A 27,096-nucleotide genomic window follows, 5' to 3' on the forward strand; every position below is an offset into this window, starting at 1 on the left:
AAATTACATTATAACACACAAACACAGTCTTCTCTTTAAGGCACAACACATCATTATGCACATTCTGTTTGCCAAACTTATAAAAGAGAAAATATTATATAACCCTTTCCCTCCCTTGCCCCCCAAAAAGAAAGAAAAATTGCATCCACTTCCAAAATCAGCTGCTAATAAAGTCACAGTAAATTATTTTCATCAATAATTTACACAAATTACAGGTCTAGACAGGATTGTCATTATACAGTCTGAGTGCATTCCAATTCAGATTTTCTGGGTTAGGTAGGCTAAAGTCTGATTCAAACCTCAGTGCTGAGAATATATCCCATTTTGAGGAATGTTGTTGAACACCACCTTGTTGGCTGGAAAACGCGTGTTGGTGCTTTGCCAGTTTCAAGTCCTTTGTTCACTCCTGTCAGGGCTCACTTGGTGTGTACCAGCAACCTCCACAGTTTTAATTCATTTAAAAATGTTGCATGTATAAGACCATAGAGCTTCCTTATGTAGCACTAACATTTTAACTCCATTCAGCAATCTGAATTCTTCAATTTGGAATTTTTAATTCCAAATATTTCTTCCCTTCTTAAGACAATTCATATGTGTAAAGCCAAAGGCATTGAATCACACATAAAAATTCAGTGTAGTTGAAATATATATATATATATAAAAAAAAGGATCGCCAACTTTAGAACACAGTTACAAATACTCTAGTTCCAGTGCTTGATGGAGAGCCAAGAGGTCCGAATGACTGGATATCCTCCAGAAAGGCATGTTGTGCTGTGTTTGTTAGAGGGGGAAAAGGTCAGGAGAGAAGAACACTGTGACACAGGGCAGTATATGACACACAAGGCTAGTCAGATCAACACCATGTATTTTACACCACTTTGTTTCTGGATTGATTTTTGCTAGTAAAGTACTGACAAAAATCAGACTAAAATAGATCTGAGCTTAATAGATCAAATGAAGTTAAAATTATTAGATAGTCTTTCTTAACAGTTTCTTTGGAAAAAGCTTGTTATTTAGTAAGGGCTATTTGCTTATCATTAGCATGCAAACCCATACAAAGGAGCATTAATAGAAAATATCTTTCTGCTCCAGTTATTAGACTTTTCAAAATACCAAATGATCTACCAAAAGACTTTCATTAAAAGAGGCTTCACACACAACACTTTGAAATAGAGCTGAATTACATTTTTCTCCATCTACAGGGGAAAAAGAAATCTCTTTGGGTAAGAAAAGAAGACATTTCTGGTTTAAAAAAAAAAAGACAATTTGTGTTGCAGAAAGCATCAATGCCTGTGAGAGATGCTGATATAGGCACTATTCTTCAGCAATTCACCAGAACAGAAACCACCCCCCCCAATACGTTCATGTTGCGTTCAGATCTATTTGTAAAGTGCTAAATTCATCTTTCTCCCTGAATTTTGTATCTACCCATGCAATATAGCCAATGTTAAGAAAAAAGCATGCCAAACTGGAAAGTATGCAATCCAACCACCTTTGTTTAGCACAAACTATAGAAGACCCATCACCAGTACTGTACCTATATTAAGGAACCATTTGGAATGAGCATTTTTGTTATTTTCATTTTGTTTCTCTTCCATCTACAAAACTAACAAGGTACTTTATTTTGCCATTCCTGGTACAAAGATATTTATCACTTGTCCTGTGCAGACATTATGAGGCAAGAATTTTCAGTTTCTCCACACCTCCAAGGTTATACTGGGAAGTATGGTGCAAATCGACCTGGTTCCTGTTCTGGAGCACTGAAAACTTATCTGGTGAAATTTAGACTCGAATTATTATTGTGAGAAAACTGAGTATTTCTAAAGAAACAGCCTTTTTTTTTTTTTCAGAAACAAAATTTGGTGCACAATCTCTGTGCTGTGTTCTTTTTCCTTTTGCAGATACGTCTTTCTTGAAGAAAATGATATGTTCATTATATTTGGTCCAGTAAACTACAGCTCTTCATCTATGTTAGCAAAAAATTTGCACTGTCTTTTAGATGCTTTTTCACATTCTCTGTAACACTTCTCTTGAAACCTTCCTCATTTCAACGTTTAAAGAAAACCACTGCCTAAACATCATGTCATAGCCCTTTCTATTTCTTCTGTTTATCTTCGATTTGCTTGAAGCTACTCATACATTTTTGCTGCAATCATTTTTCTTTTATTTTTAAAATAATTTTGCAATTTTTTAAATTTCTTTCCAAAATTGAAGCGAAGCAAATGCTAGAATCCAAATGGTTCATTTTACTCTAAGTTTTGATCTCATCATGCTCTTGTTGCCTTGCATCTGTGGACTGGAATGATTTGTCATTCTGCCATTGTGCAACACTGACAGAAATGCAAACAGAGAGGCTTGCATTAGTAGCTATGTATCACACCAATATTTCAGGAGACAGGTTACCTTTTTTGCTGCCTGTTCTTCTTCTACACCATCCCCAATTACAACATATACTACTTTTCTGCCAAACCTTTGCATTATTCGTTCAAAGCAACTTTCTTTTCCTGGAAGATAAATGAGATAAGAGTTCAGAATGAAGTTACCTGATTAGCTGCATGCTCCTCATCTCGGCCATCTCCAATCACAACATAAGTTATGTTAGTGCCAAATCTGGACACTATACGCTCAAAACAGCTCTCTTTGCCTGAAAAACAATGCACTACTTATTCAAGCTATCAAGTGAGTTACGGTGAAGCCCTACAAAGGATTACTGCAGTGCTAAGATTTGTTACTACTACTTTTTAGAAGTTCCCAGCCTTGGGATTTAGAGACAAAACTGGTAAGAAGCAATTAATTCTCTTAGTGAAACTAAGCTGTTCCAGTTACAGGAAAGCAACTAAGAAAAAGGAATTAGCTGTACTGCTAAAATGAATAGATCAATGAATTAATAATTGAATTTAAGTATTTCCCTGCTATTGTAGTAATATTTTTTTTCAAGGAAAACAGAAATTTTAATTCTAATGTATTTTCAACAATGAATGATGTGGCAATGGAAAAACTCTTCAAAGAACAATGGACAAGCAGGATAAAATTAGACAACAGGTTCCTGGGAGAACTTCCATGAAGCATTTGGCTCTTCTGGAGAAATGTAGAAGCAAGCAGCTAAGCCAGTATGAACAATAAAAGGGATTGAAAGGGACCAAGCAAAAAAATCTACCAATCTTCTCATTGTACTGTGGGTTCATTTTTACCAACAAATGCTTGTGCTATTGATCCTAAAACCATCCTAATATGATTATTTCACTGTTTCCAAAGTCAGTCTCCATATTTAATTAACCCTTTCCATTAGGAAGTTTTTCTCTGACATGCAACCTACACACGCCCTGTTGCAAAGAAATCATCACCTATTGTCATAATTACCATCAATGCAGAGGAAGATTCCTTCCTCTCTGCAACAGCTTTTTACCCTGTTTGTCATTATGTCTATCCCCACCCTGGGCTTTTAATCCCTTCTCACAAGCACATGATTTCTAGCCGTCTGATTCTTATTGCTCTCCTCTTGCTTTTTTTCCAGCTGCTGGTGCACCAAAAAGGGCTTATGATTAGGAAAAGCATCATGTGGATTAACTGTTGAGTGAGGACCAGATTTCAGTGTGTGCAAGCAACAGCTGCAATTATAGTCCTGTGCTCAGCACAGTGCAGAGATCATTGAGATGAAAAGTAGAGAGAGATCTTGTACCCAATAGAGTTTGCTGTGCTCCTGACAGGGCTGTAACAGCGGCCACACTGTTCCCAGAAGGAATTCCTGGTGCAGAATTACTTCGACAGAGCCTCCAGAGACTGTGCTCCACTTCACCACCCCCTTCTGTGCTGTCGGCACTATTAATGCTCCTTCCTTTGGTCCGAGTGCAATCTCAGTGACTGAATCCAACATGTACAGGCTGTATGACAGATGACATTCATTCCAAAGGCTGCTCAGTACCATGTCGTATTTGGGATACTTTGTGCCTTGCCTTAAGTTTTTAAAGTACTTGAAGCATTTCTGTCTAGATGACAGCAACAGCTCATTAAAGGATGACTGAAGTAATAGTTTTTCCTGACACTGTTAGGATATGAATTTTTTTTTCACTCATGAAAATAATTTAGGAAATATATCGTAATGCATTTGGCAATGAAGAGTCACACTCCATGTTATATAAGGTGTTATAGATATAGAAATTAAGCGTTTGTGAATTAATCATTGTTAAGTCATGAAATTTGCCAAAATTTTCAGTCATTGTAGGCTGTGTCATTTTTCACAGGAATGGTAACTTGTGTTGGTTTACAAGAAAATTTGGATGCAATTTCCAAAACCCATGAATTTCCAAACAGTAATACACAAGAGATACACAGTTATCAACAGAACACAGAAGTGCCCTTGTGGCATCCATCAACACAGCTTCTGTCGGTAACAGTTGTCATTACCATCACCAATGTACTATGCTTCCAGAAAAAGCTTGTGAAGCAGTGGCCTAGTTTACACAGAGCTGAAGGTCAGAGCAGAGACTATTTTAACAGAAGTTCTGCTTACATTTGAATTCACAAAACATTTTTTTTCTATTATTTTCTGCACATTTTATGTTTTCTGGACCATACTTAAGAGTTTCCGATGCTTTTAATCAGCGTGGGGACCTTTATTCCTTCAGGTATCATTGAAATTAAGCTGAATTGGGAATTTATTGGCATAAATACATTTAAACATATGCATTGCCTAAATTTTATAGCTCACACTGTAAGTGTCAGGGAAATGGCTTGGAATCCATTAATTACTGGCTAAAAAAAAAAATATTGGTGATGCTGTGTAGTCAGAATGGATGAAATAGTTTTCTTACCTATTTTGGTTGCACTGTAAATATTTTCAATAGGAAAAGCTCCTCCTAAGCTGTATAGCAGGACTTTTGCAAGTGCTGGGATAAGCTGGGTTGTTGTTACCAATACGTTTACACAGTTACTCCTAGAATGAGGGAAATAGTTTAAGTTTAAATAGTTTAAAACCATTAACCGAATGCGATGAGGTGAACCAGCTGTGGAGAGCATACTCAGGATTCCTCAACATTTACTTTCACTCACACAGCAGTGCTGCCTAGCACTACCACTTCCAGAATAATGTACATAAAACTTTTTGCAAAATCATCTAAAAAATATGCAGGCCTGATTTGTAGAAAGTATTCCATACTGGTTTATAAAAAACAGGTCCTTGAAGATGGGTTCACCAAAATACAGACATTCCAGGATCACCAACTACCTCCAAAGACAGGCATTCTAATATTTTGAAAGCATCATTTTCATGCTGGCAATTACTTGGCAGTAGCTACTAGCCAAATAAAAGTATTAGGAGAAAGTGAAAACATCATTTGTCACACCTGTCTTGAGGAGAAATAAACAGCCAATGCACATTTCTGTACAGTGACATCACTTTTTTTCATGTTTCAAGAATAAGAATATTTCTGAGAAGAGGAACAGATAAGAAAAATCGTGTTAATGAGGTAGCATTGAATGGTGAGGATGAAAACTTGAATGGAGAATTGTGATAGCAGTTACACAATGGAAAGCTCAGAGCCAGGCTGCTTTAGGCTAGAACATAAACATGACATGGAGCCGAGAGCAAACAGTCGTAATTTTTCCTCCTGGTTCTTCCATGAACTCCAAACAAGACCTTAGGCTACTATTTCTGCCTTAATATATCTTAATTTCCTGTCAGTAACATACAGATGATGTTTAGCTGCCTCACAGGTAGCTTCTGAAGATTTATAGCTGAACAGTTCTTTGAAGACGAAACAAAAAACTATTATTTAATGGTCCTGAGTAACTGATAACATTTTTCCAGACTCATCCACCAATGCTCAACTGGCCTTCATTACTAAATATCTTTTTGAAGACTGGCAACTCAGAAAGAAATGCAGAGCTAAACACAATGGCTTACACTTTTTTTTTTTCCTCTCAAAGTGCTTATGACACTTAAAAAACCAACAATTAAGAGATAAATATCTTGCGAAGGTTGTTATGTTCGAAGTAAGTTTTTCACATCTTTCCAAGTTTGATCTTTCCACTTGATGCTGTCTTTTCCCAGATTTGTTTAGAAGACAAGATGGCTTGACATTTTTCTTTTTTATTATTTAAAACCTGATTTTTGAGGATTTCTGTTAAGACACTTATCACATAGCTGACTAAGCAGCAGCAGTGTTCACAGTTAATTATTTCAATGGAACAATGGAGTTTTTGTCTTTTTACTAGGAACCCAGACTTTTAACTCATTTAAAACAAATTTTTACTCTTCTAAAAACTTAGCTATATGCTTAAGCATACTGATATATTTGTAAGGACAGGAGGAAAAATTTTTTTGTTCCCGGATCTATACAGTATTTAGGTAGCACTGTGAATAGGCATAAACACACAAGGACAGAACAGAGAGAAGTGGAGTTCAGAAGGTAATAAAGGCTGGCTCCAGATTTTATGATATCCTTTCAATGTACACAGGGACATTTATCACATTTTAGAAGATACTTCATACTCTTCATACATGTCTTTAGTAAATTCTGAAATCACTGAAAATTAAAATACTTTCCATGGACTTATTCCTATGTCTTATTCAAAAGCAGTATTAGATCTGTTCTTTAAAGGTACTAATTTACTGAAATTCATAAAGTAGCCATTACAAGTCCAAAACTAGAAATCTTTTTACAGTAGACTCAAATACATACCTTGTGCTGATAATTGATAATGATTTAAGCGCATTTGTTAACCAGGAGTCTGTCAGAGCTTCAATCTCTGCTCTTAATTGCAACCATGCATCTCTTTTAGCGGGACCCAGGAGTCCTTTTATGTAAAAAAGCAAGAAAAGGAAAAAAACCCAACAAATTAAATTATGTAATTAGCTGGGATGTATATATTTTATGGTTATTCCTTCCATTTGAAATTCCACTAAAACTTGAAAAAACATCAAAGAGAAACTCTGTTGTCTTCAAAGCTCAATAAATTGCTTTTTTTTTATTTGCACCCCACTATATCAAGCAATGTCAGTGAGTACTGCAGATACCAATAATTAGTAATCTGGTGGGGTTTTTTTTTTTGGTTTTTTTTTTTTTTTTAAACCAATTCCTCACATACATCTTAACTCTCCAGTTATCAGAGGCAGTGACCAGGACATCCATGCCATCAGGATCATACACAGACACTCACAAAAGAAGACACTTTAAAATAAACTTGCCTTTGCAGTATCTGCATATGTTTAAAACTGCACTGTTTATGACTCCATATGGGTGAGCCTCAGGTTACACATATGGAAATACATTCATTTGTTGATGACTTGCTCTTCATGTCCTGTTGTAGTTAATAATGATAGCTCATTTTATAGCATTTGCAGCTCTGAAACAGCTGTACATCTTAGATTTCCATATCTCAGTTAGTCCTTAAAAGCATCTTAAAATCTCCTTTTGGGTAAAAGTGGTCAGATTTTTAAAGATACCCAGAGCCTACTGAATGCTGAGTTCTTTGGAACCAAGCTGTTTTAAATTTAGATTTGGTCCTGGAAGAGCAGGGAAGCAGGCTACATGACCCTCTTCTCTTTCACACTCTATGTTCCCAAGAAGTGGTGATGACTGTCTTCAAAAATCTGAAATGAAGCAACCTAAAAACACCTAGTTTGATCTAGCCTTCAGTTGCCTTCTAGCAGCTATTTTGAAATAAATAGACACATATGTGATAAAAAGATTATTAAATAAGCTACAAAGTAGAGGATGAAAGAAGGAAATTCCATCTGCCTAAGGATGGAATATATTTCAGAAGCAGAATTTGTGGGAGAGAATAAAAATCTTGATATAATGCAACACATATCTGAACTCTACCTTTGCAATGATTGTTCCTCTTATTGTGTTTCCCTGTGCTATGCTCTTGGACTCAAGTTCTTACTAATGTTAAATTTTCTATGAAACGCAACAGCTTTATAAGTTTGGATGCATTATAAGACATAAGAAAACCCAATAAAATGTTACATAATACTGTTTCAAGTATTATTAATACAAAAAATATCAATTCATTGCACCAATGCAGGGCAAGGCAGGGCAAGTGAAAGCCAACCATCTACTATCATGCTTTGGTTCTACTGCTTCTTCCTGTAGCAAGTAAAGACTCTGAACTACTATGACAGAAAATACACATTCCAAATTTATATAGTTTAGAAAATTTTTAAAAAAGTAACAATTAATTCACTGCCCATATTAGTTGCACTGATCCCTGTTTCTGAGAGACTGCAGGAAGTGCTAAAAGAAGACTAAATTGGTTTTGCTAAATGTAAGCCTTACTTTGATTGTCAGGTTCCTTTGAAATAAATTTCAGATGAATTGAAAAAGCCCATGCTATAGAATGAGAGAGTGTTTACTTGGACACCTTCCCAGCTGGGTGGGCCCTCATCTTCTCCTCAACCATGGCTGTAGAAATACTTGAAGACTTGTAAGTATGCCCTGCTCTCACGTCTCTTCTTGAGGGAGTGAGCTGACACATTCCTCAGAAGAGGGTTGGCTGTCTCTGCGAGTCACACAGGACTCTCCAGAACAGATTCTTTCAGTTTTGCTGCTTGATTTCCTACAAGCCTGCTGGCACAGACATGAGTGAGTCCCTGAATGAAAAGAGTAACAGCATAGCTCTTGGCCCAAATGAGACTCAGATTTCTTGCTCACAAAATTAACTGTGTAAGCTACAGAGTCAATAAAAGGAGCTAGTGGCATGGCAGTGCTAGAGTTTTCTTTCATCCTCTGGTGAAAACAGGTACCCTGCAGCTTAACCTGATCAGCATTCTAAATTGGTTTTGACAATTAAACTCACCTCCTATGTTGTTCTTGTAAGTATTATACAACTCTTTTACTCTTCTGTAGCGGAAAGCCAGCTTCCTCATCCAGTCAACCCCTCCTCTTACACCTGTTGGCAGACAAAGGTTTGCACTACTTGCAGCTGCATGGAAGCCATCAGTTGCAAAACTGTAGGTACTGCAAACACCCAAAATACAGTAAAAATAAATACAATGTATTCCTGTAAATTCTCAATTTATTTAATCTTTGAAGAAAAAAAAAAAAGAAACAAATTCTGTAGCTTACCTTAGGTCTTGTCCATTATCATCAGAAGAAACATCATCTATATGAACTTGATCACATTCCTGTTGAAAAAAAAAACCCCAAATGATAAATTATCTTATAGGAGTGTATGCTCACCACATGCTCAGTATAGATGTTGAAGAAATGATCAGTGCAGGCCACTAACTGCACCAGAAGATGGCAGAGTATGTACACCTACAGCTTCCTATCACCATCAATTTCTTTAAAATAATACAACTTTCAACATCTACACTGTGTAAATTATTAGTTAAAAAAGGCCTTTAGAAAAGCAATATGTATTTTTAGTGTGATGTAGAATTAACATTATTTTAAGTGAAAAAAATCCCAACAATTGCCAGTCTCATTTATCATCTCTCTAGCATATCAATATTGTGAAATCAGCTAATTTACCCACTTCGTAAAAACTAACAATGATGAACCTCAACAGGCATATAACTTCTGTTAAGTCTCTAGGAGTTTGGATGCTTATCAGATTTTTTTACTGATTTATCTATATGCCTTTGGCTGGAATATCACAGATAATCAAGCAGTCCTGAAGAACTTCACTGTTTCCTGGTTTTGGAAGGGATGGAAATATCTCCAGGGAACTGAGGTACACTGGAAAACTGAACTCCTCTACAAACTGGTTCTATAATTGGATAGCTATCAAATATCCTTTTCTGCATGGTGGTTATGGCGGAAAGATAGGAAAATGTGGGGGAAGCACAAATAAGTAAGTCAAGCTGTCATGCAACAGCAAATATGAACAGGCATCGTATTACTGTTTTCTGTAAAAGTTCAAGGACATATTTAAAAATTGCTCCCCAACTAATATTTTCTGATAATTGAACCTCATCACTAAGGCAAAATGAGGCTGAGCTTCAAACAGAGTCATCTATGTCAAATAAAGTTGATGACAAGCAACACTTAATTCAGACTCTCTGTGACATGTAGAAGTGTGCAGTTCTGTTTCCAATTTCAGTCTTGTACCAGTGCTAAACTGTCCAGATAAAGGACAAATCTGAACATAGGACTGATTTCCAAATGTGTATGCCACAAGGTCCTAAGTGTGAATTTGGAAAATTATCGTTTCTTCGTTTTGTTTTGTTTGCTTTGCACTAAATGAAAACTTAACAGACTTTTACTCACATGAAGTATGTTATTAAAAAAAAAAAAAAAACACCTTTTTTTGGGTATAAAATAAATACATAAAATTACATTTTCAAATACATAGTTTCACTGCATCATACAAAAATCATAATTTAATTTTTTTTGTTAAGACTAAAAGAATGAGTGGCCAAACTCTCCTCATCTGGCCTAATCTATTAAGACAGGCATGAAAGAGCTGTGTTGAAGGAAAAGAAATGAATCATTCTTCTCTCCAGTGGAGAAATAAACATTTTTGTTTCTGTCTGACATGATTATCTTGAGCCATAGAATATCTTAAAGAAATTGCTTTTTGATATAAATAGCAGATGAAAAAGGAAAACAAAAGGTGAAGTAGCAGCTGAAATAAAAGATAAATTTTTTATCCTTATTTATAAAAAAAAAAAAAAAGGCAACTATACTCCACCCAGTCTAGTACAGGAACTAAAAAATCAGACAAAAAGCCCCACTTGGACAAATCCTAACTCTATATTTTGCAATATCTGAGCAATAGCTGGCTTGCTAACCACCTTCACAGATTTCTCTGGAACTAGTCCAAACATAAGATAGTTGTAAAGTTTAAAAATCAGTCCTGTGGATTTGAAGGTGTACTAATTAAATGGAGGGCACACAGAAGCCCTGATAAATAAGGACAGTCTGCTGTGTAGGTTTTGTTAAGCCTTTCAGCTACATTGTTCCAGCCTTGAAAATTCCAGATAACTGTTCCGCTGATAATTTAATAATTAAGTTAAATATGAGTGGGTGGCAAAGGCTTAGGTCTTTATTTTTACTTTTTTTTATCTCACAGTTTGTTCATTTACTCCAGGAACAGGACATGAGGGTAACATGCAGTTTTCTGATTACTTGTCCCTGCAAGAAGGTTAAGTTTATAAGAGGATCAAACCCAATAGCACTCTTCAGCTTCCTCCTTTTCTCCCTTCTTCTTCTCCTCTCCAGTCTATGGCTCACCTGCTCATTATACTAGAAATACACACTTGCTGACCAATCACATACTCATGTAACCATCACTTCTTGCTTTGTTTTACTTTGATTTCTCGTTTACTTATCTACTTCAACTAAAATGTTTACATTTTACAAATTCGCTTCTATAATGTGAAAAAACTTTCTGGAAAAAAAAAGCAAAGAGACAGTTTGAGCAGATTTGAGATACTTCTTTACTTTTTCCAAAGAAAGGGGAAACTGATGGCACAACACTACATCTACGCTTCCTCATAAAATATATTAAATTGTTGTGAGGAGGAAAGAAAGAAAACAATCTTTGTGTTTCTTTAAATATTAAGGTAAAATACTTTTCACATCAGCTACGGTACTGGCGACACTCAAGTCACAGTGGTGGCTCACTGTCCATTCCAGGTCAAAATCAGAAAGATAAAATATAATTTCCTATTACTGAGAGTACAGGAAAGGAATCTAGGTACAGTAACTGCCTTTTGCTTGAAGCAATACTAATTTAACATGTATCTGAATGCAGTCAATTCTTTGCGGCAGTTTTTAGATCCTGAAAATTTGAAATAAAATCATCCATAAAAATTTTCCTCCCAGAATGGACATTAGTTTCATTATCCAGTAAAAACACTGACTCACCATACTGAATACAAAAATGTTATTACCCAGGGGATATTCAGCACTATGCTTTCTCAAGCTATACGGAACACCCCTTTTTATGTACATGCTTCAGTATCTGTTATAACTAGTTTGACCTGCCTTTCAAATTCTGAAACTAACCTAAAACCTATTTTTTATTTCTCATTTCTATTTCTAATGACAAAATATTATTTAATATATGGTAGGATTATAATACAAATTGTAATTCAGTTTGTTTGAAATAAATACTCTATTTGCTTCATCATCCTGAGAGTGGAGGAGGATAATAGAACTGGAAGATTTATGTCCAAATTCCTGCATGCATTTGTAGAAATTAGGGCTTTTTGTTTATGTGTGCATGCCCTACCAACATTTCTAAAAGCTGTCTCAAAATTAACACTGAGATAGGGAGAAAAACTTCACTTTATTCCTCACCTGGTTGAAAACAGAATGCATTAGTCTGCATATTATTACAGAATGGAGTCCCATCTCTAAGTAGTGCTTAGGCACTTGAACATTCTAGAGCACCAGACTCCTATTTTCATGGCAAAACACCAGCTGCCCTCCCAGGCGATTCTTCCTGAGCTAACTAAAATTTATACACTGAGAATGAAATAGCTGGAGAACAGCCTAACCTGAAATAAAAGTGCAGCTTGGCTGATTAGAACGTGGGTTACTGGGTCAGCAGGGAATGTCTCAGCAGATTGGAATTTCTGCATCAGCAGTCGTTGTACTACTCACTACTCATTGTAGTGAGACAGATTTGCATAGATGAAGGAAAACTTTATTTTTGTGTGTGGTAACTTCCAATAACTTGATTATTATTACTAGACACCTGGTATGTCATGTTTGCAACCAAGAAAGGCAAGAAAGAGAGCTTAGAGGATATAGTGACTGGAGTCGACATTTCAGGAATATATGTTGATTAGTACAAGATATTTACTGTGGGATGAAGATGAAAGCAAGACAGAAGGTATGGGACCTGATGACTCAGCACTAAAAAAGTGAGATGATGAAACAGTGAGTAACCTGTCTAGTGAACAAAAGCCTATCTCACTTCCTCTAGTAAGAACTGAAGCTCTCGGGCCTTGATGGCCATGACCATCAGCAGCTCAGCATTCAATTCATATTTCCTGGGTGAACATGGAGAGAAGACAGAGAAACAGAGATGGAGAGAAGACAGAGAAACAGAGATGGAGAGAGTGGGAGAGATGAGAGAGAGATCCCAAGCCAGAGTTGGGCAATTCTCGGAATTCACTATACAGTCATCATGCAAATGCACTGTAATGTTCAGTAACAGCCATGTGCTCTGCAAACGTATTTAAACAAACAGATTTATCCATCCTTATTAAAGGATGCATCTACGTACATTGGTAGAGGATGCCATGCAATAATATCTTATTTGCTAAGAAGATGATAGAAAAGAAGAAAATAGTTGGTCTTCCTGTATATTCCAGAATGTGTTCATAAACATATTTCAGAACAAAAGTTTGGAATTTTGGTAATCTTATAAGAGAGTTGGTTTTGCAACAAAGATGAATTCTGGGCTAGAAAATACTTAATTGCATATAGAAATCTGCTTTAATAGAATTAAATTGATTGAGTTATGAGATTTTCCAAGAGAGTCCCCAAGTAGTATATTTTGATTTATCTAGAACTGGAAACTGTTTGGATACTGTTCAAGCTCTGGAATGAGATGGAGTGTGAATTTTTTGACAGGATATTAAATCCACCCTCCGAAGAATATACAAAATGTGATAACCCACCTATGACAGCTGAACTGAGATCGACAAAAAAAAAAAATAAAAATGCAAGAAAGAAATGATGCTTCACTGGCCATAAGCAAGAATAAAGAGTTATGGAAAGAGGGCAAAGCTCCATTTTGCTGAACACTTCCACCTGAACTCAGAACAAGATTGAAGAACTCTGAGCATATGCTACCAAATAGCTTAAAGTTCATTGGGTGCCACATGAAATCTGAACACACAGGGGTGAAATTCTGCTCAAGAGAAATTTAAGTAATGCTTTGAAAAATTTATTTGGAATCCATTCGCGGTACAGGTCACAAGAAGGAGAGCATTCACTGAAAGCACTTGCACTGTCAAGTCATTAGGACTCAGATAAAACACGACTGGTGAAGGCATGTCTGGGGCTTTACTTTCTTCTGTTTCTGCTGCTGGAAGGAGGAAGCGCAACTCAGGTAGGGCTAAGTAGATCCCAGTTTCTTAACTTAAAAAGAGCTAGGAACAAATGAGGTCCACAATAGATGACAAAGACAACTGTAGCGTGGTACTTCCTGCTTTTCTTATTGCCTACAGTCGATGAAGGAACAAAAGATGTGCACACTAGAAAAATCAATGTGTCAGTGAATGGAGAAATCTCAACTTTATCTCATTTTTTCCCATTTACTCACCAGAGACCTCTGCAATTTAAACATAATCTCAAAGTCTTCCAGTTGCCATTAGTGGCAAAATATCTGTCCATGGAAGGAACTCTGGGATCCAATCCAAGTAAGGAAACAACTGTTTTAGACCAGAGGAAGGTCTAAAAAGCCCATAGTTTAACTTGAGACCTGTTTTTCACCCCCATCTCTTGAAACACATGGTTGTAAGAGTGTCAGTTTCCACGTTAACAGATCCAGACTCCCAGAGTGAAGCGAAAAGTCTCTGAAACCCAGCTGATGAGCCTGCTTCCTAGACCACTGTCCTTGCAGCATTCCATCTGTGTACTTCTAACAGGTAAGCAGTCCACAGTGGTCACTCCCTAGGGAGAGATCTTCCCTTTTCTGACCAGATGCCAAATTGCATACCCCGAGCACATCATGACAAAACATATGGTTGCCTGGTTACTTTTGGGAAGAGATATCACTGATGACTACATCTGTCATAGTCCCAGCTCTCTGATGCTGCTGTTTTTGAGTTAAATGAAGAATATTCTACTTTTGAAGAAGAAAGGGAGGCTTGTGGCTAAAAGGCGACTCAGGTATGTGAAGAGAAGAACATAATCTCTTGTGGTCAGATGATGGCACCCACTGGAAGCAAATGTAGAGAACTTCAAGAGGAAGAATAGGAGGCAGATATGTCTCCCTTCTGGGAACAACTGCAGACAGCTCTAAATCCATGGAAACTGAAAAGATGGCCATAGGACAAAGAGAGGAAAGGGTAGCTTGCAGATTCCCCCTCTCACCCAGTTTGGTGCCACAGGAAGTCACTGCTACCTTGCAAGGAGCAATCAGAGTCACTGTCTCTGGTTAGCGTATTACAAACCCAAGGTCTAGACAGGCAGAAAATGTCATACACAACAAACACTAATGCACAGCAAAACCACTATGTTAAAAACCCAGGAGTAATGGTGTTTATGTTCTTTCAATCTTACCTCTAAGTCATTAAAAAATAAATGTGTGTCAGCGAGATTAAAAATCATTTCTTCCATTCGCAGTCCAAGGGTCACTGCCATAGGTGGATCCTTAAAAAACAGAAAGAAAGGTTAACGACTTAAATACCTTTAAGTTATATCAGAATTACTTTTAAAGTGTTCTGAAAAAATTAACACTGCAAGAAATTTCTCTAAATCCTTCCAGTTTAAGCTACTGAAATATAACACTACAAGAAGAAACTGGTGAACCTGCATGACAACATTTGGGTAGCTGGAGATGTTGAAACATCAAGTTTTTTGAAAGTCAAGGCATTTGCAACCTGACCAAACTGAAAGGGGAAAACCTGGTGGCCAAATGTAAACTTGCATAAAGAAGGCTGTAAACAGGAATGGAACTTCTCATAGAGATATATAAGAAATCCAATATTATTATTATAAGAATACACTAAATTTTTCATCCCTTAGCCTTTTATAAAAATATGTAAGTAACCTGCCTGTCAATTCATGGGCAGAAAATGCTGTGTCATGGAGCAATAACAAACTTTTCTCGCTCAATGCACTGAGTCAGCAGCAGAGGTAGGAATAAAACCACTTGATGTGACACCCAGTCCCCTGCACAATTCCTCTGATCTCTTGGCCTCTCTTCCCAATTTCTGGGCACACAGAATTCCTCACCAAGGTCATGCTAAACTGGACTAGGAAAGATAGTCATCCCTACCAAATGATTACTTTGTAAGTAATTATCCTACACTGTGGTAAGGAAGGTATGATTTAAGAGGCCTTTTCAATTTCTGATGTCTCTGCTTCATAAAATTACAAAAGGCAGTCTGAATCTATGCCTGTTTCCTCAAACTGACTTTCACTTTGGATAAACCATCACTGCCTTGACAATGCTTAGTCCTTTCCCACACCTTCTGCCACACTAGTATGCATTTTCAAACTTGGAACTTAGGCCTTCTCCACCTCAATATTTACCATGCAGGCACTCACTGATGAATTTTCAGGCTCCCCTTCATGATTTTATTGGAGGTATTTATTCAATGAAGTGCCTGTAAATGTTCTTCTAAGTGTTTTTCAGTGTGCCTACAATCTGTGGCACAATTCTTTAGGTGGTCCATGGAAATGGGAAAACCTATATAAGTTTGTTTGTTTGCTACAGGTCAACCCTGGTTTTGTGATGAAATACAGGAATCCTGTCCCTGGATGAGATTAATTCAAAATACTGCATTTGTTTGTAGTCCAGTTTTTACACGATCAAATCACTCTGCCTCAGCAAGATACCAAAAATCTACCAATCTGCAATAACAGTTTATCTGAGGGCATTTAGCATACAGTAAATGTGAGAATTAATTAACTTTGCTAGGTTTGCTAGGAAAGAGGTTAAGCCAATTTACATTACCTTACACTTGTTTTAGAATAAGAACACAGTTCCTGTGTGGACAGTTCCTGATGCTTAACTGACATCTGGTAATTACTTTTATCATTGCCATAATCATCTGCCTGAGCTTGCAGGGTCCAGCTTATTTGTGCAACTAAAATTAATTTTGACTTCTAAAATTAATGCAATGCTCATTTTTATTAAAATAAGGAAAAAAAAAAAGTTTCATCACTTAAACTCTGATTGACACTAGCAAGTATTCAGAAATCCCTTCTCTAAAATGCCTGGAGATTAAAAGTGTGGAAGTTCACCAGCACGTGGCAACAAAATCACACAAAACCTCAAATGATCATTTGTTAGTATTAGGATCAAAGGCTTCCCAATCAGGATCAGACATCCACTACTCCAGGGCTAGGCAACGGCAGAATAAAAGATGGCTTCTGCCCTTAAGCACTTAAAAACTAATGGTAAAATCTGAAACACAGACATATTTTGACCCTTGCTCATGAAAAAGTCAGACTTGAAGAGAATAGTGCACAAGAAATTGTAATGACCGAAAGCTAGACCCAGTTCTCTGGCAGTGAAAGGAAACATTTTTATGTCAACTCTTGAACTGGTCTAGACTATCTTTCAAAAGTAAAAACCAAATGCAGTGCCTAGTAACATAACTTCATTCACTCTGTCTTCTGAAGTCACATTCACTGCATCTGAAAGTCACCTGGCTGAAGGCAGCAGCAAGTGCAAAGGTCAGTTCTCCAACGGGACAATTAAGGAACACTCATTAACAGATTTGCAAAAACTCATGTAAGATACTTAGAATACAAATCATTAAAATGATTCCTCATCAAGCCATAATGCTTTTATCAAAATGTCATCACCTATAAACATGTGTTTCTCTCTCCTTTCTCTTGATTTTTTTTTTCTATGCACAGTAGATTACAAACTTTCCTTCCTAGATACAATATAATAAAAAGTATTTGTAATATGTTTCTTTACCTCAATCCTACAAACACTAAGGCTTGTGCATAACTTTATGCACAGGTGGTAACTCATTATTATTTATGTGAGTTAAGTTATGCACTGGAGTGCTTCCAGGACTGGAATCTCAGACTTTTGATTCTCAGCCTCTTTCTTGACCTTCCTGGGTAGAAGCAGAAGCGGAAATTTGCTACAATATATTCCATTATAATCTAGTTTAGTTTTACAGAAACTACCAACTATGTATCACAATTTTTTGCCTTTCCAAGTATAGTTGAAAAGTGTAAATGTGACAAAGCTTTTATGATTTACCTATTAGTATTATTTCCATAACCAACTATGCCTGACTTTATTCCTGTTAAAAAGAAATTTCTTAAGTTCCTGTTTTGACAAAGGCACATGTAAAATATTGCTAGGGACTATATGTAAAATACATTAAATCAATGAGAATTCATTTCATCTTAGCATAAAATCAGTCTAGAATCTCTCCATAACAGCTTCTGCTAAGAAAAGTCACCAGAGAAACTGGATTCTCAAGACATGAAGAATTCTTCCTTTAATAAATAGGCCAAAAATTGCCTTGCAATTGTTTAACAAGAATTAAACACCATGCTCCACCTCTTGCCATGTTAAGTCCATTCCTTCACATACAAAAATAGACAGAGAAAACATATTTGTCAGGGTCTTGTGGCTGTATGTTTTCACAATGTGGAAGAACATCCTGAACATTGAACTTGAACTTGAAGCAGAAGTTGCAGACTGACACAAGTGAGACAGAGAACCAAGTGTTGAAAAGAAAGCAAGAAAGATCTGTAGCTGATACAGATTTGAGGGCAGCAAATTGAGACAATGAATAAGAGGTAGATCAAACTTCTGCCAAAATGGTATTTTTTGCTACTCTGCATAAGCATACACAAAAGAGGAAGCAATAATTAAACAAACAAAAAAAAAATCTGGAAGCTTTCCCCAGATAATTTGCAGAATAAAGAACAACTCTTTGGCCCTCAGAGGCATGATTTTAGCCAGACATCATTAGCATGAAAAAGAATCAAGACCAGCTACAGCACCTTTGTATACCAAAATACAAATTAGTTACATTAGTTTGAAGGCACTAAACTGGAGCCAGTCTGTCTGTCTGTGGCCTTCTGGACTAGACTAGCCCATCCACTGGAATGCCTCCTGGGAGACTAGATAAAAATATCCTGGGAGGACCAATATTTAAAAATGTTTAAAAAAAGGGAAAGTGACTGGAATAAATCCCCCAAAGCTCAATGTCCATTTGTAGAAGAAATCTATTTAGTATTGCCTTGGAATGTCAGGCTTCAGCACAAGACGTTAAAAATAATTTCATTTTTTTGAAAAAAAAAAAAAAACAACAAAACAAACACACAAAATTGGTTTGTATAAAACTCAGAAAACAAACAGATAAATAGACTGTCAGGTAGATTGTGACAGGAATTTGTGTGCATGAAACCTTAAAAATAAGCAAGAAAACAAGCAAAATATATGAGTAATATTATAAGAATAGATTTTCAATGAGTGGCTGTCCAGAACAGACTTACAACAAAACTGACCTCTAGAAAAAGTGGAAATGCTTAAGTACCAATATTTTTAGCTTAAAGACACTTCCCCACATTATGTAGGAATCTCAGATTTAAGTTCAGCTCTCACTCTCTTATAGGGGAAACTTGTTCCCAGAAGAGCTTCATGTAGGTGGCAATGGAGGAAAAGAATACATCTCTTCTTAATAACTATATCTGGTGGCTGATGAAGGAAAACTCACATACTCCATAGGAAGTTTCTGTTCCACGGTCTCTAGGAGGTAGGAAAATGGGCTCACATGTCTCAGACAATGAGGGAGTGAATGGAGAGGACAACTGCAGGTCATGAGAGATACACTATTAGTACAGGTGGACACAAGCATATTTATGAGTGAATTTGGGAATGTCAGCATGGGTGCTATGAGTGACAAATTTTTTTCTGGACTGGACAAGGAGAGAGTGAGCAATAAAATGCTTCTGAGCCCTTTCCAGAGAAGTGTACAAGGTTAATGTGGTCTCCTTAACAACTTTCTGTCACTGCCAATGCTCTCAAAAATGTTTAAATGTGATCATCAACTGTGGATTTGTTTTAATTTTTGCACTTGGAAATCACATTCTGCCCCCTCTAAGGTCACAAGGGACTTTCATTCTTTTTCAGCCAGTTGCACCTTGAGTCACAGCATTTATCTGGGCATCCCTGCCCTCTGGATTTACCTGGGAGAAATGAATGAAATATAAATGCACGGAGGTAGACAAAACTCCAGCTTTAATCAACCTTAAATCAGCAAGAGTAACTGGAATGCAATGGAACACAGCATACACACTGTTCACAGCGTATAAGAATGTACCCTGTAAACTTTTAACAGATGATGACATCTAACACATGTCCTGTCACATCAACAAATCCTCACTTAAGAGCTCAGCGTTGTAGAAAACTATCTGCCAACTGGTGCTCAGCTGCAAAAACCATGATCAGCCACATAAGTCATAAAAAACAGCTCAAATGCCAATGTTCATAATTTGCTACTGCATTAAAAAAATTAAAAATAAACATTTACTAGTTTTATGAAGTATGAAGTAGATAAACAAACAAGCTGAATAATGAGAAGTACTCTTACTGCTGGGAGGCAGCACAGTTTCCCTGAAGCTTAACAGAGGTGTAGTGTAGCTTTTATTCTCTTTTTATGTTAGCTCTGATCAGCCCAATTAAAACACCCACTACACCAAGAGTCAGATTCTGCCCACAGGCAGAAAAGAGCAAACACAGAACATTCCTGTGGGTAACTTTTCTATTTTAAATATCAAAAGCGATGCATTGACCAACCTCTGGCCATCTCTCTCCCACTTCTGTGGAGTTTAAAGCTATACTATACTGGTGCCCAGATAAGCAGCAGCAATATGGGCTGTGATTTAAATGAGAGACTTACAGTTGCATCCAATAAGTTAAATATTTCAGCAAATCTCTGCTTTTACCATGATTATTATAAAAGCCTTATATAATTCTGATATCAAATAATTACCACACCATACAAAGTGCTGGACAAGTATCTACACCAAAGAAAGTGTCCATTCTTGACTTCAGAAATCACCAGGTGTAAGTTAGAAATTTGTTGTTCTCTTGACAAATTCATGACCTGAAACTTGCCTACTGGATCCAGGCCTTCCCACATAACCTCTGACAGTGAATTCCCCCTTTGCCTCTGGGGATGCTGGGTTGCCTTTCCTTTTTCTCTTCCACTCCAAATACTTGTTAAACTGTAAGAAACCTTTAGAAAGAGAAACTGTTTGCCTCCTGGTTTGTGTCAAGCACTCCTGCACTCACACTTGGTCCTTCCACCTGGCTACAGCAGCATGATGGCCATCTCCAAATGATGCACCTCCTCTCACTGCATTCCCTGTTCAGCCTGAATTGCAGCAGAGCAGAGAGATTAAAAGACTAATTTCTATATGTTTTATTTTACCCTGTTACTGCAAGAAAAAGGGTAAAGAGCTTGTGGGAAAGGGGAATGAAAGTTTACATGTCAAGAAGTAGATAGGAAAGAACTGAAAATTAATATCCTCGCCTGTCTGTATTTTCCCACTACCTCTAAACTCAGCATCTCACCTCATGAAAATACCAGGTGAGCATACTTGGTGTAAAAAGATGCCTTCCTTTAAAGCAATGTTCACATTAAAGACTGATGAATCTCATTTAGAATATTTAAATAGGGGGAAAGGGTAAAACTCACCCTTTCCCATGACTTTTTTTATTTTTTTTTTCCTATGTTTCTTTTTTGGGCGTAACCTTTTTTCTTTTGGGAGTAATTAAGTCAAACAAAATGGGCTCACAAAATACATACAGAAAAACACAGTATGCACAGCTGAGAATCTGTGGAACATTACCCACCTTATATTTTTAAAAAAATCAGATAGCAAATCACTACAATTAGATAGTTTAGAATCGCCACTAATTCACACTACCCTGACATTTTTTTTCATGGTGAAGTAACAATTTTATATTACCTTTCCAGGATAAATAGCTCTCACAACACTTTTGAAAGACCTATGTGCTTACAAGATTTCCACTGAGAACCTCGCAATTAATGGAGTATTTACTCTCATTGCAGTCCAACTCTTATAACAAACCAGACTTCAGTCTGGATTAAGACCTTGTCTGCATATGGAAATCATATGCAGAACAGATAAGGGTCACATCTGCTGAAGAGCTCACACAGCAGAGACTGACTGAGGTCCATCTGTGCTACCTTTCCCTTCTCCCATGTCTAACCTCTTAGGCACTTAGGCTCAGACACGTCCCATCTTAAGTTTAGGCAACACTTCAGTGACATGCAAAAATCAAAGCTTACTCATGATATGCTCTCCCTGTATTCCCTTTCCCACAGCCAACAATATATGTATTTGAGTTTCCTTGGCAATTACCTTGCCAATGAGTTCTCTATAAACATAGCAAAGGTAATCATTGCAGGAAGGAAAACGTCTACTTCTTTCATTTTACAGTCTCTGGAAATGAACACATTTCCTGACTTGTTTGTATGCCACCTAACAGTATAAAAAAAGAAAGAAAAAAGGACTATATTTAAGAATTCCTCTCTTTTTTCTTCACTGTTATTCATTACATTTGTTTACTGATGCTGACCTCAGCATCGTAGCTACATTAACTTCACTTGCCCTTGAAACATTCTTCATTTATACAAGCCAACTCTATCTGTTGTCAGTACTATTGGCTGTTAATATGCTATCACTCTTTCTAAGGATTCTGTATGGATTCTTAAAAGAACTGGGATTTTTAAAATATCCCTACTCATTAAAAAGTGAGAAACCAAGAGGAATTCATTTCTCCTTCTGTCTCTAAGACAGTTTTCAAAGTTATCCATAGAAGTTTGTGAGCTACAAAACGTGCTCTGATTTTTAAAACTTTGATACAAAGTTGACTTAGACTTTAGTCATATATTACATGAGATTGCACCAGAGATGTAAACATCCTAAGGGCACAATCAGAAAAGGATCAAAGGAATGACTGTCTCTATGGTGCAACTCAGCAAATTCTGTGGCTACACTAGAAAGTGATATAAATGTTCGTGTTGAGCTATGTTTCTCTCTTGTTTTGACAACTGTAAGTTAGAAATGGTTCTGACAAAGTCACTGTTGTTACAGTGTTTGAAGCACAAGTTACAGTATTTGAACAGCAGAAGAGGAGTTTTTGACATAGAGTACTGAAATGTGCACTGATTTGGCACTGTGCTGCAGCAAAACAAGCAAGGCTGGTTTTTTACAAGACATGAATAAAGACCCTTATCTTAGCATTCCAAAAATTCAGATTTTTGTCTGGGCCTGTGAGTTTTCCCATTAGTTTTCTCTTTTAATAGCCACAAACAGCTGTCTCAAAACACAGAGGACTGGTCCATCTGTGATTATAATTGGCAGGTTCTGGTTTTGGACATTTCTGATCTGCCAGCTGGGGAGGTGGGTATGGAAAGCATTTCTCTAATGTACTGTTTCTCACATCCTTTTCTTGAGTGTCTGATCCTGGGTGGGAGAAAAAGGCAGGAAACTTATGCTAAACATAGTATGGGCATGGATATATTCTTAAAAAGAAATACCTTTGTATTAATTATACTTAAATGACACAACACCTAGAAAATCTACAGCCAGGTATGTGCATACTAAAGTCCTTCCTGTCCATTTTTTTTCCCCTTCCATACATTTGTCCTCATATGGGGTGTTTTTTTTTTCCTGCTATGCACTGGTCTTCCCACCAGCCCCTTCTCCCCTTTTCTGAGCACCATTCCCTGAGCTCCCACTACCTGCCCACCAGGGCTTGGTGCTGACTCCGCAGGGGAGCTCCTGCCCCTGCAGGCCGTGACTGCTTCTCTCTGCCTTCCTCACCCTCCCTCCTACTCTCCGGCTTGCTGCTCTGTGACCTGAACTTTTTTTGGAGCTCACTGGAGAGGAAAGGATGCGTACAACTATCTGCCTGTGAGAGGGATTCACTCCCCAGCATTACTCACCCCAGAACCACCAAGGGAACCAGAGATTCAATGGAAAAGCTGGGGCGTCAAAGAATAACATCTGCAGCTGGCATTGAAATAGGTCAGTCCCTTACTTACTCATCCTGATTCATTAGTTTCCCTGTAAGTTCACCCGTCGCTACAGTTAATTTCTTATTTCTTTCTCTAAGCATCCAGACACTGTCAGTTATTTCCATTTGCCCACTACATCTATTCTCTCCTCGCAATATCTCTTCCAATGTACCTCACAAACCTCATCCTTGTTCCTTTATAAATTCTTCCCTTCTTTGCAGCACCTGCTTCAGCCCTGCCTCATATATTTTGCTTATGGTTTGTGTCTCATTTCTCTCCTTGACTTCATATTAATGCTCTGAAAATGGGGTTTACTGTATACCTTCCCTCTAACTTCACCCAAGCCATGATGAACACGGAAAGTGAGAAACACATACATATGCAGGCCAGAGAGCTCTGATACAGTTTATTGACACAATTCATGGCTCACATACCTTGCCATACTTCTGTGCGTAGGATCCTGTAAGCAGTGAATGAAAAACTATGATTGTTTCATCCAAATCCCAAACAAAGACTCGCTGAAAATAGAAGTAGGAATAGTATTATTAAACAAAAAAGATCCATGTTCCATCACCATTCCACCCATGGGGCCTAAAAGTCAACTGGATGCTAGAGTTTAGCCAGTCACTTAACAAAGCAGGTTTTCCTCTGAAAATCAGCAAAACCAGTGTATCATGCCTGGTAAAAAGTCAGAAAGAGAGTAACTTGAACTCTTCAGATAGTTCTTACTTGTCCTCTAAAAAGCATTTCAAAAAAGCTGTATAACACAGATTTCAGAAATGTGATGGGTGTCACATAATTGTTAACTTAAGGATAAACAGTGCTCTCAGATACTTCTCTGCAAGTCTTACTGATTCAAGGTTGTTCTTTATGTTTTGCTGTATAGCTAAAATTAAATCTTAGGTAAAAGTGCTATCTGCTATATAGAATGTCATAGAGAATTTAAATAATATTGTAGGATAAAATGGATTATTCTAACTAAAAAACCAAACCAAACCAAAACAACCTCCTTATACTGATAAGAGGTTCATTTTCACTGGTAAACTATGAAAGAGATAGGAAAACTGATGTGTAAGAAGTTAAGAATTTTTTCACTGGAAAAGTTAAATCATTCAAAAACCCCATAAATTCGTAAGTTTCTGTGTAAAACCAATGGCACTGACATTCAGTGTGCAGCACCGCAGCCCACCCCAGGAGCCTCTGTGTGACCAGCCAAGTCCTAGCATCAATTTTCTCTTCTGCTGTACCAGGAGCTGGTCAGTAAAGGCAGAGCAGTGGGGCTGGCCAGGCTCCCCTGATACCAGAGCTGGAGTGTTTCACACACACAGAGGCACTCTGCTTCCTCCTCCTCCTCCTCCTCCTGTCATTGTAAGTGCCTTACACACTGCTTACACAGGAGTAATGAGAGTATAATTACTTCGTTGCTAAGAGGTCACCTGTGATTTAACTTGTCATCCCACATATTTGGCAGGTATATTTCTTCACCAAGGCACTGATTCTGCACATAGCTAAGTATAGCCAAAACAACTGATGTAAATTGACTCATAGAAATCCACTGGCATTGCCTACAAGCACAAGGACGAACCTGTGCATAAGTATTTGAAAAGTTACTGCCATATGATCCTTCATATTTATACTGCATTCATAAATGCATGAAATTAAGCTGAGCAACATATTTGAGATTTCCTATTTAAATGACTAAGTCAAAATGTGACAATTTTGAATACGAAAGACTCACAATTTTGTGGCTGTATTGCATGAGAAACTGAAAAACACAATCTTAGAGCTAAAATGTGCAAAGCTGAATCACATTTACTTTTCTGTCTAACTTTGTCATAAAGAACAGTAATGTCTCATTGTACATGTATGTTAAAAAAAGCAACCAGTATCTGTTGTATTCAGTTACTGAGACTGAGCCCATGACGTATTCTAAAATGCCTTAAGCTATTTCCACAGCTGTAGTTCTCAGAATTTACTTTTCATCAGAAGAAAACCTCCACATTACCATTCATCATTTACCACAGGCATACCTCCAAGTCACTGTCCGGAGGGGGTGATGGATTATTCTTCCGCCCTCTACCCCGAGACTTTGACCCAGAACTCCTACATGATCTCTCATCAAGATCTTTGATTGGTGTGGAGGGGCTCTGCACTGTGTCAAACTCCCCTGTAAAGTCAACCATTCATGGTAAAATTAGTGCTGGATTTTTAATTAATAAACTTTTTTTTCCTTGTAGCTAGACAAGTCTGTATGCAAATCCAGCCACAAGATGCACCTAAAAAGTTATATAAAATGACTGATAACATGGTTTGTCTTCTGTAGGTGGAATCTGTGGACGCTACATACACTTTACCCTCTACCAAGAAAACATTATAAACTTTAGCAGAATAAGAGAAAGATTAAAATGACACAAATACACGTGTAAACATATATACAAACACACATGAGCATATGCAAAATATTGATAGATCCAAGGAGGATGTATTTAAAAAGTCACACTAATAAATTCTCAAAACATAAAATACCTTTTAGTTAAAGTAGTTAATTTCCCGTGTTTGGAGTTTTTCTTGCTCTCCTTAACCCTGCCCATAAAATGGCTGCGGAAAGTCATAATATTAAATGCAATATTCCAGCTATTGCCAGACAGAGGGTGAAGTCATACTTGTACTCTGATTGTCTTTCTCTAAGAATCAGCTATTGTCTGCTGTCAGAGAGATGTGGTAGAAGGACCCTTGATCTGGTGTGACACAGTTGCTCTCAACACTTAGGTCTAGCCCTGATTTACCCATTTAAACTGCTTTGCTTCTGCTGGTAGCAAGGGGTGAGGTGATCACAAACTAGTAGCTATGTAAGACAGAAAGATTGCAGGAAGGATGACATGGAACTTCCCTTTATAAAGTACTTTTATGCCACAGCTCAATAAATGGAAAAAATATCATTCCCTTCATAACACAGGAACTTCAGTGTCCTTTTAAAACTGCTAGCAACAAATGCAGTTTGGCTAGGTTCCAGAGTGCTAAATTACATAAATACACCATCTATCCAACTAATGATTTGAGTTTTCTCCACTAAAGAAGGAAATCTGACATCTACTATAAAGCTTTGTTCAAGAGTGAGTCCTCGTGTGTTTCTGGGCCACTTTGATAATATTTGTTAAAAGGGGCCATGATGGCACATTTGCAGAATAGACTAACACTTGGTGCAAACATTTCCCAAGAATCATCTATGATACATCTGATTTTGAGCTGGAATCTGTACAGTATTCATTTTTAGAAAGGAACTTCATTAAGGTCACCCAAATCCACCAGGTAAGAGAGAAAATGGCCAGCAGATCAAGGAGGGTGATTTTTCTGCTCTGTTCTGAACTCGCAAGACCATGTCTTGTAACTAGTTTTGGGTGCCCAAACACCAGATAGAGATTGAGAAA

At 37.3% G+C, this 27,096-nt stretch overlaps 1 protein-coding gene across 1 annotated transcript; it reads right to left on the reverse strand.

The window, feature by feature from the left end:
* Positions 1 to 690: 690 nt before the first annotated feature.
* On the reverse strand, positions 691 to 27,096 carry LOC103778808 (eyes absent homolog 4; the record flags this gene model as incomplete). The annotated part of the gene is made up of 10 exons (XM_008946421.1): positions 691 to 771; positions 2,404 to 2,504; positions 4,812 to 4,933; positions 6,681 to 6,795; positions 8,800 to 8,960; positions 9,069 to 9,127; positions 15,192 to 15,281; positions 24,103 to 24,186; positions 25,699 to 25,835; positions 27,079 to 27,096. Coding segments are annotated over 10 exons (968 nt in total), but the record flags the coding sequence as incomplete, so codon positions are not given.

Source organism: Merops nubicus, unplaced genomic scaffold (assembly GCF_000691845.1).
Source record: "Merops nubicus isolate BGI_N331 unplaced genomic scaffold, ASM69184v1 scaffold6518, whole genome shotgun sequence".
Taxonomy (NCBI): domain Eukaryota; kingdom Metazoa; phylum Chordata; class Aves; order Coraciiformes; family Meropidae; genus Merops; species Merops nubicus.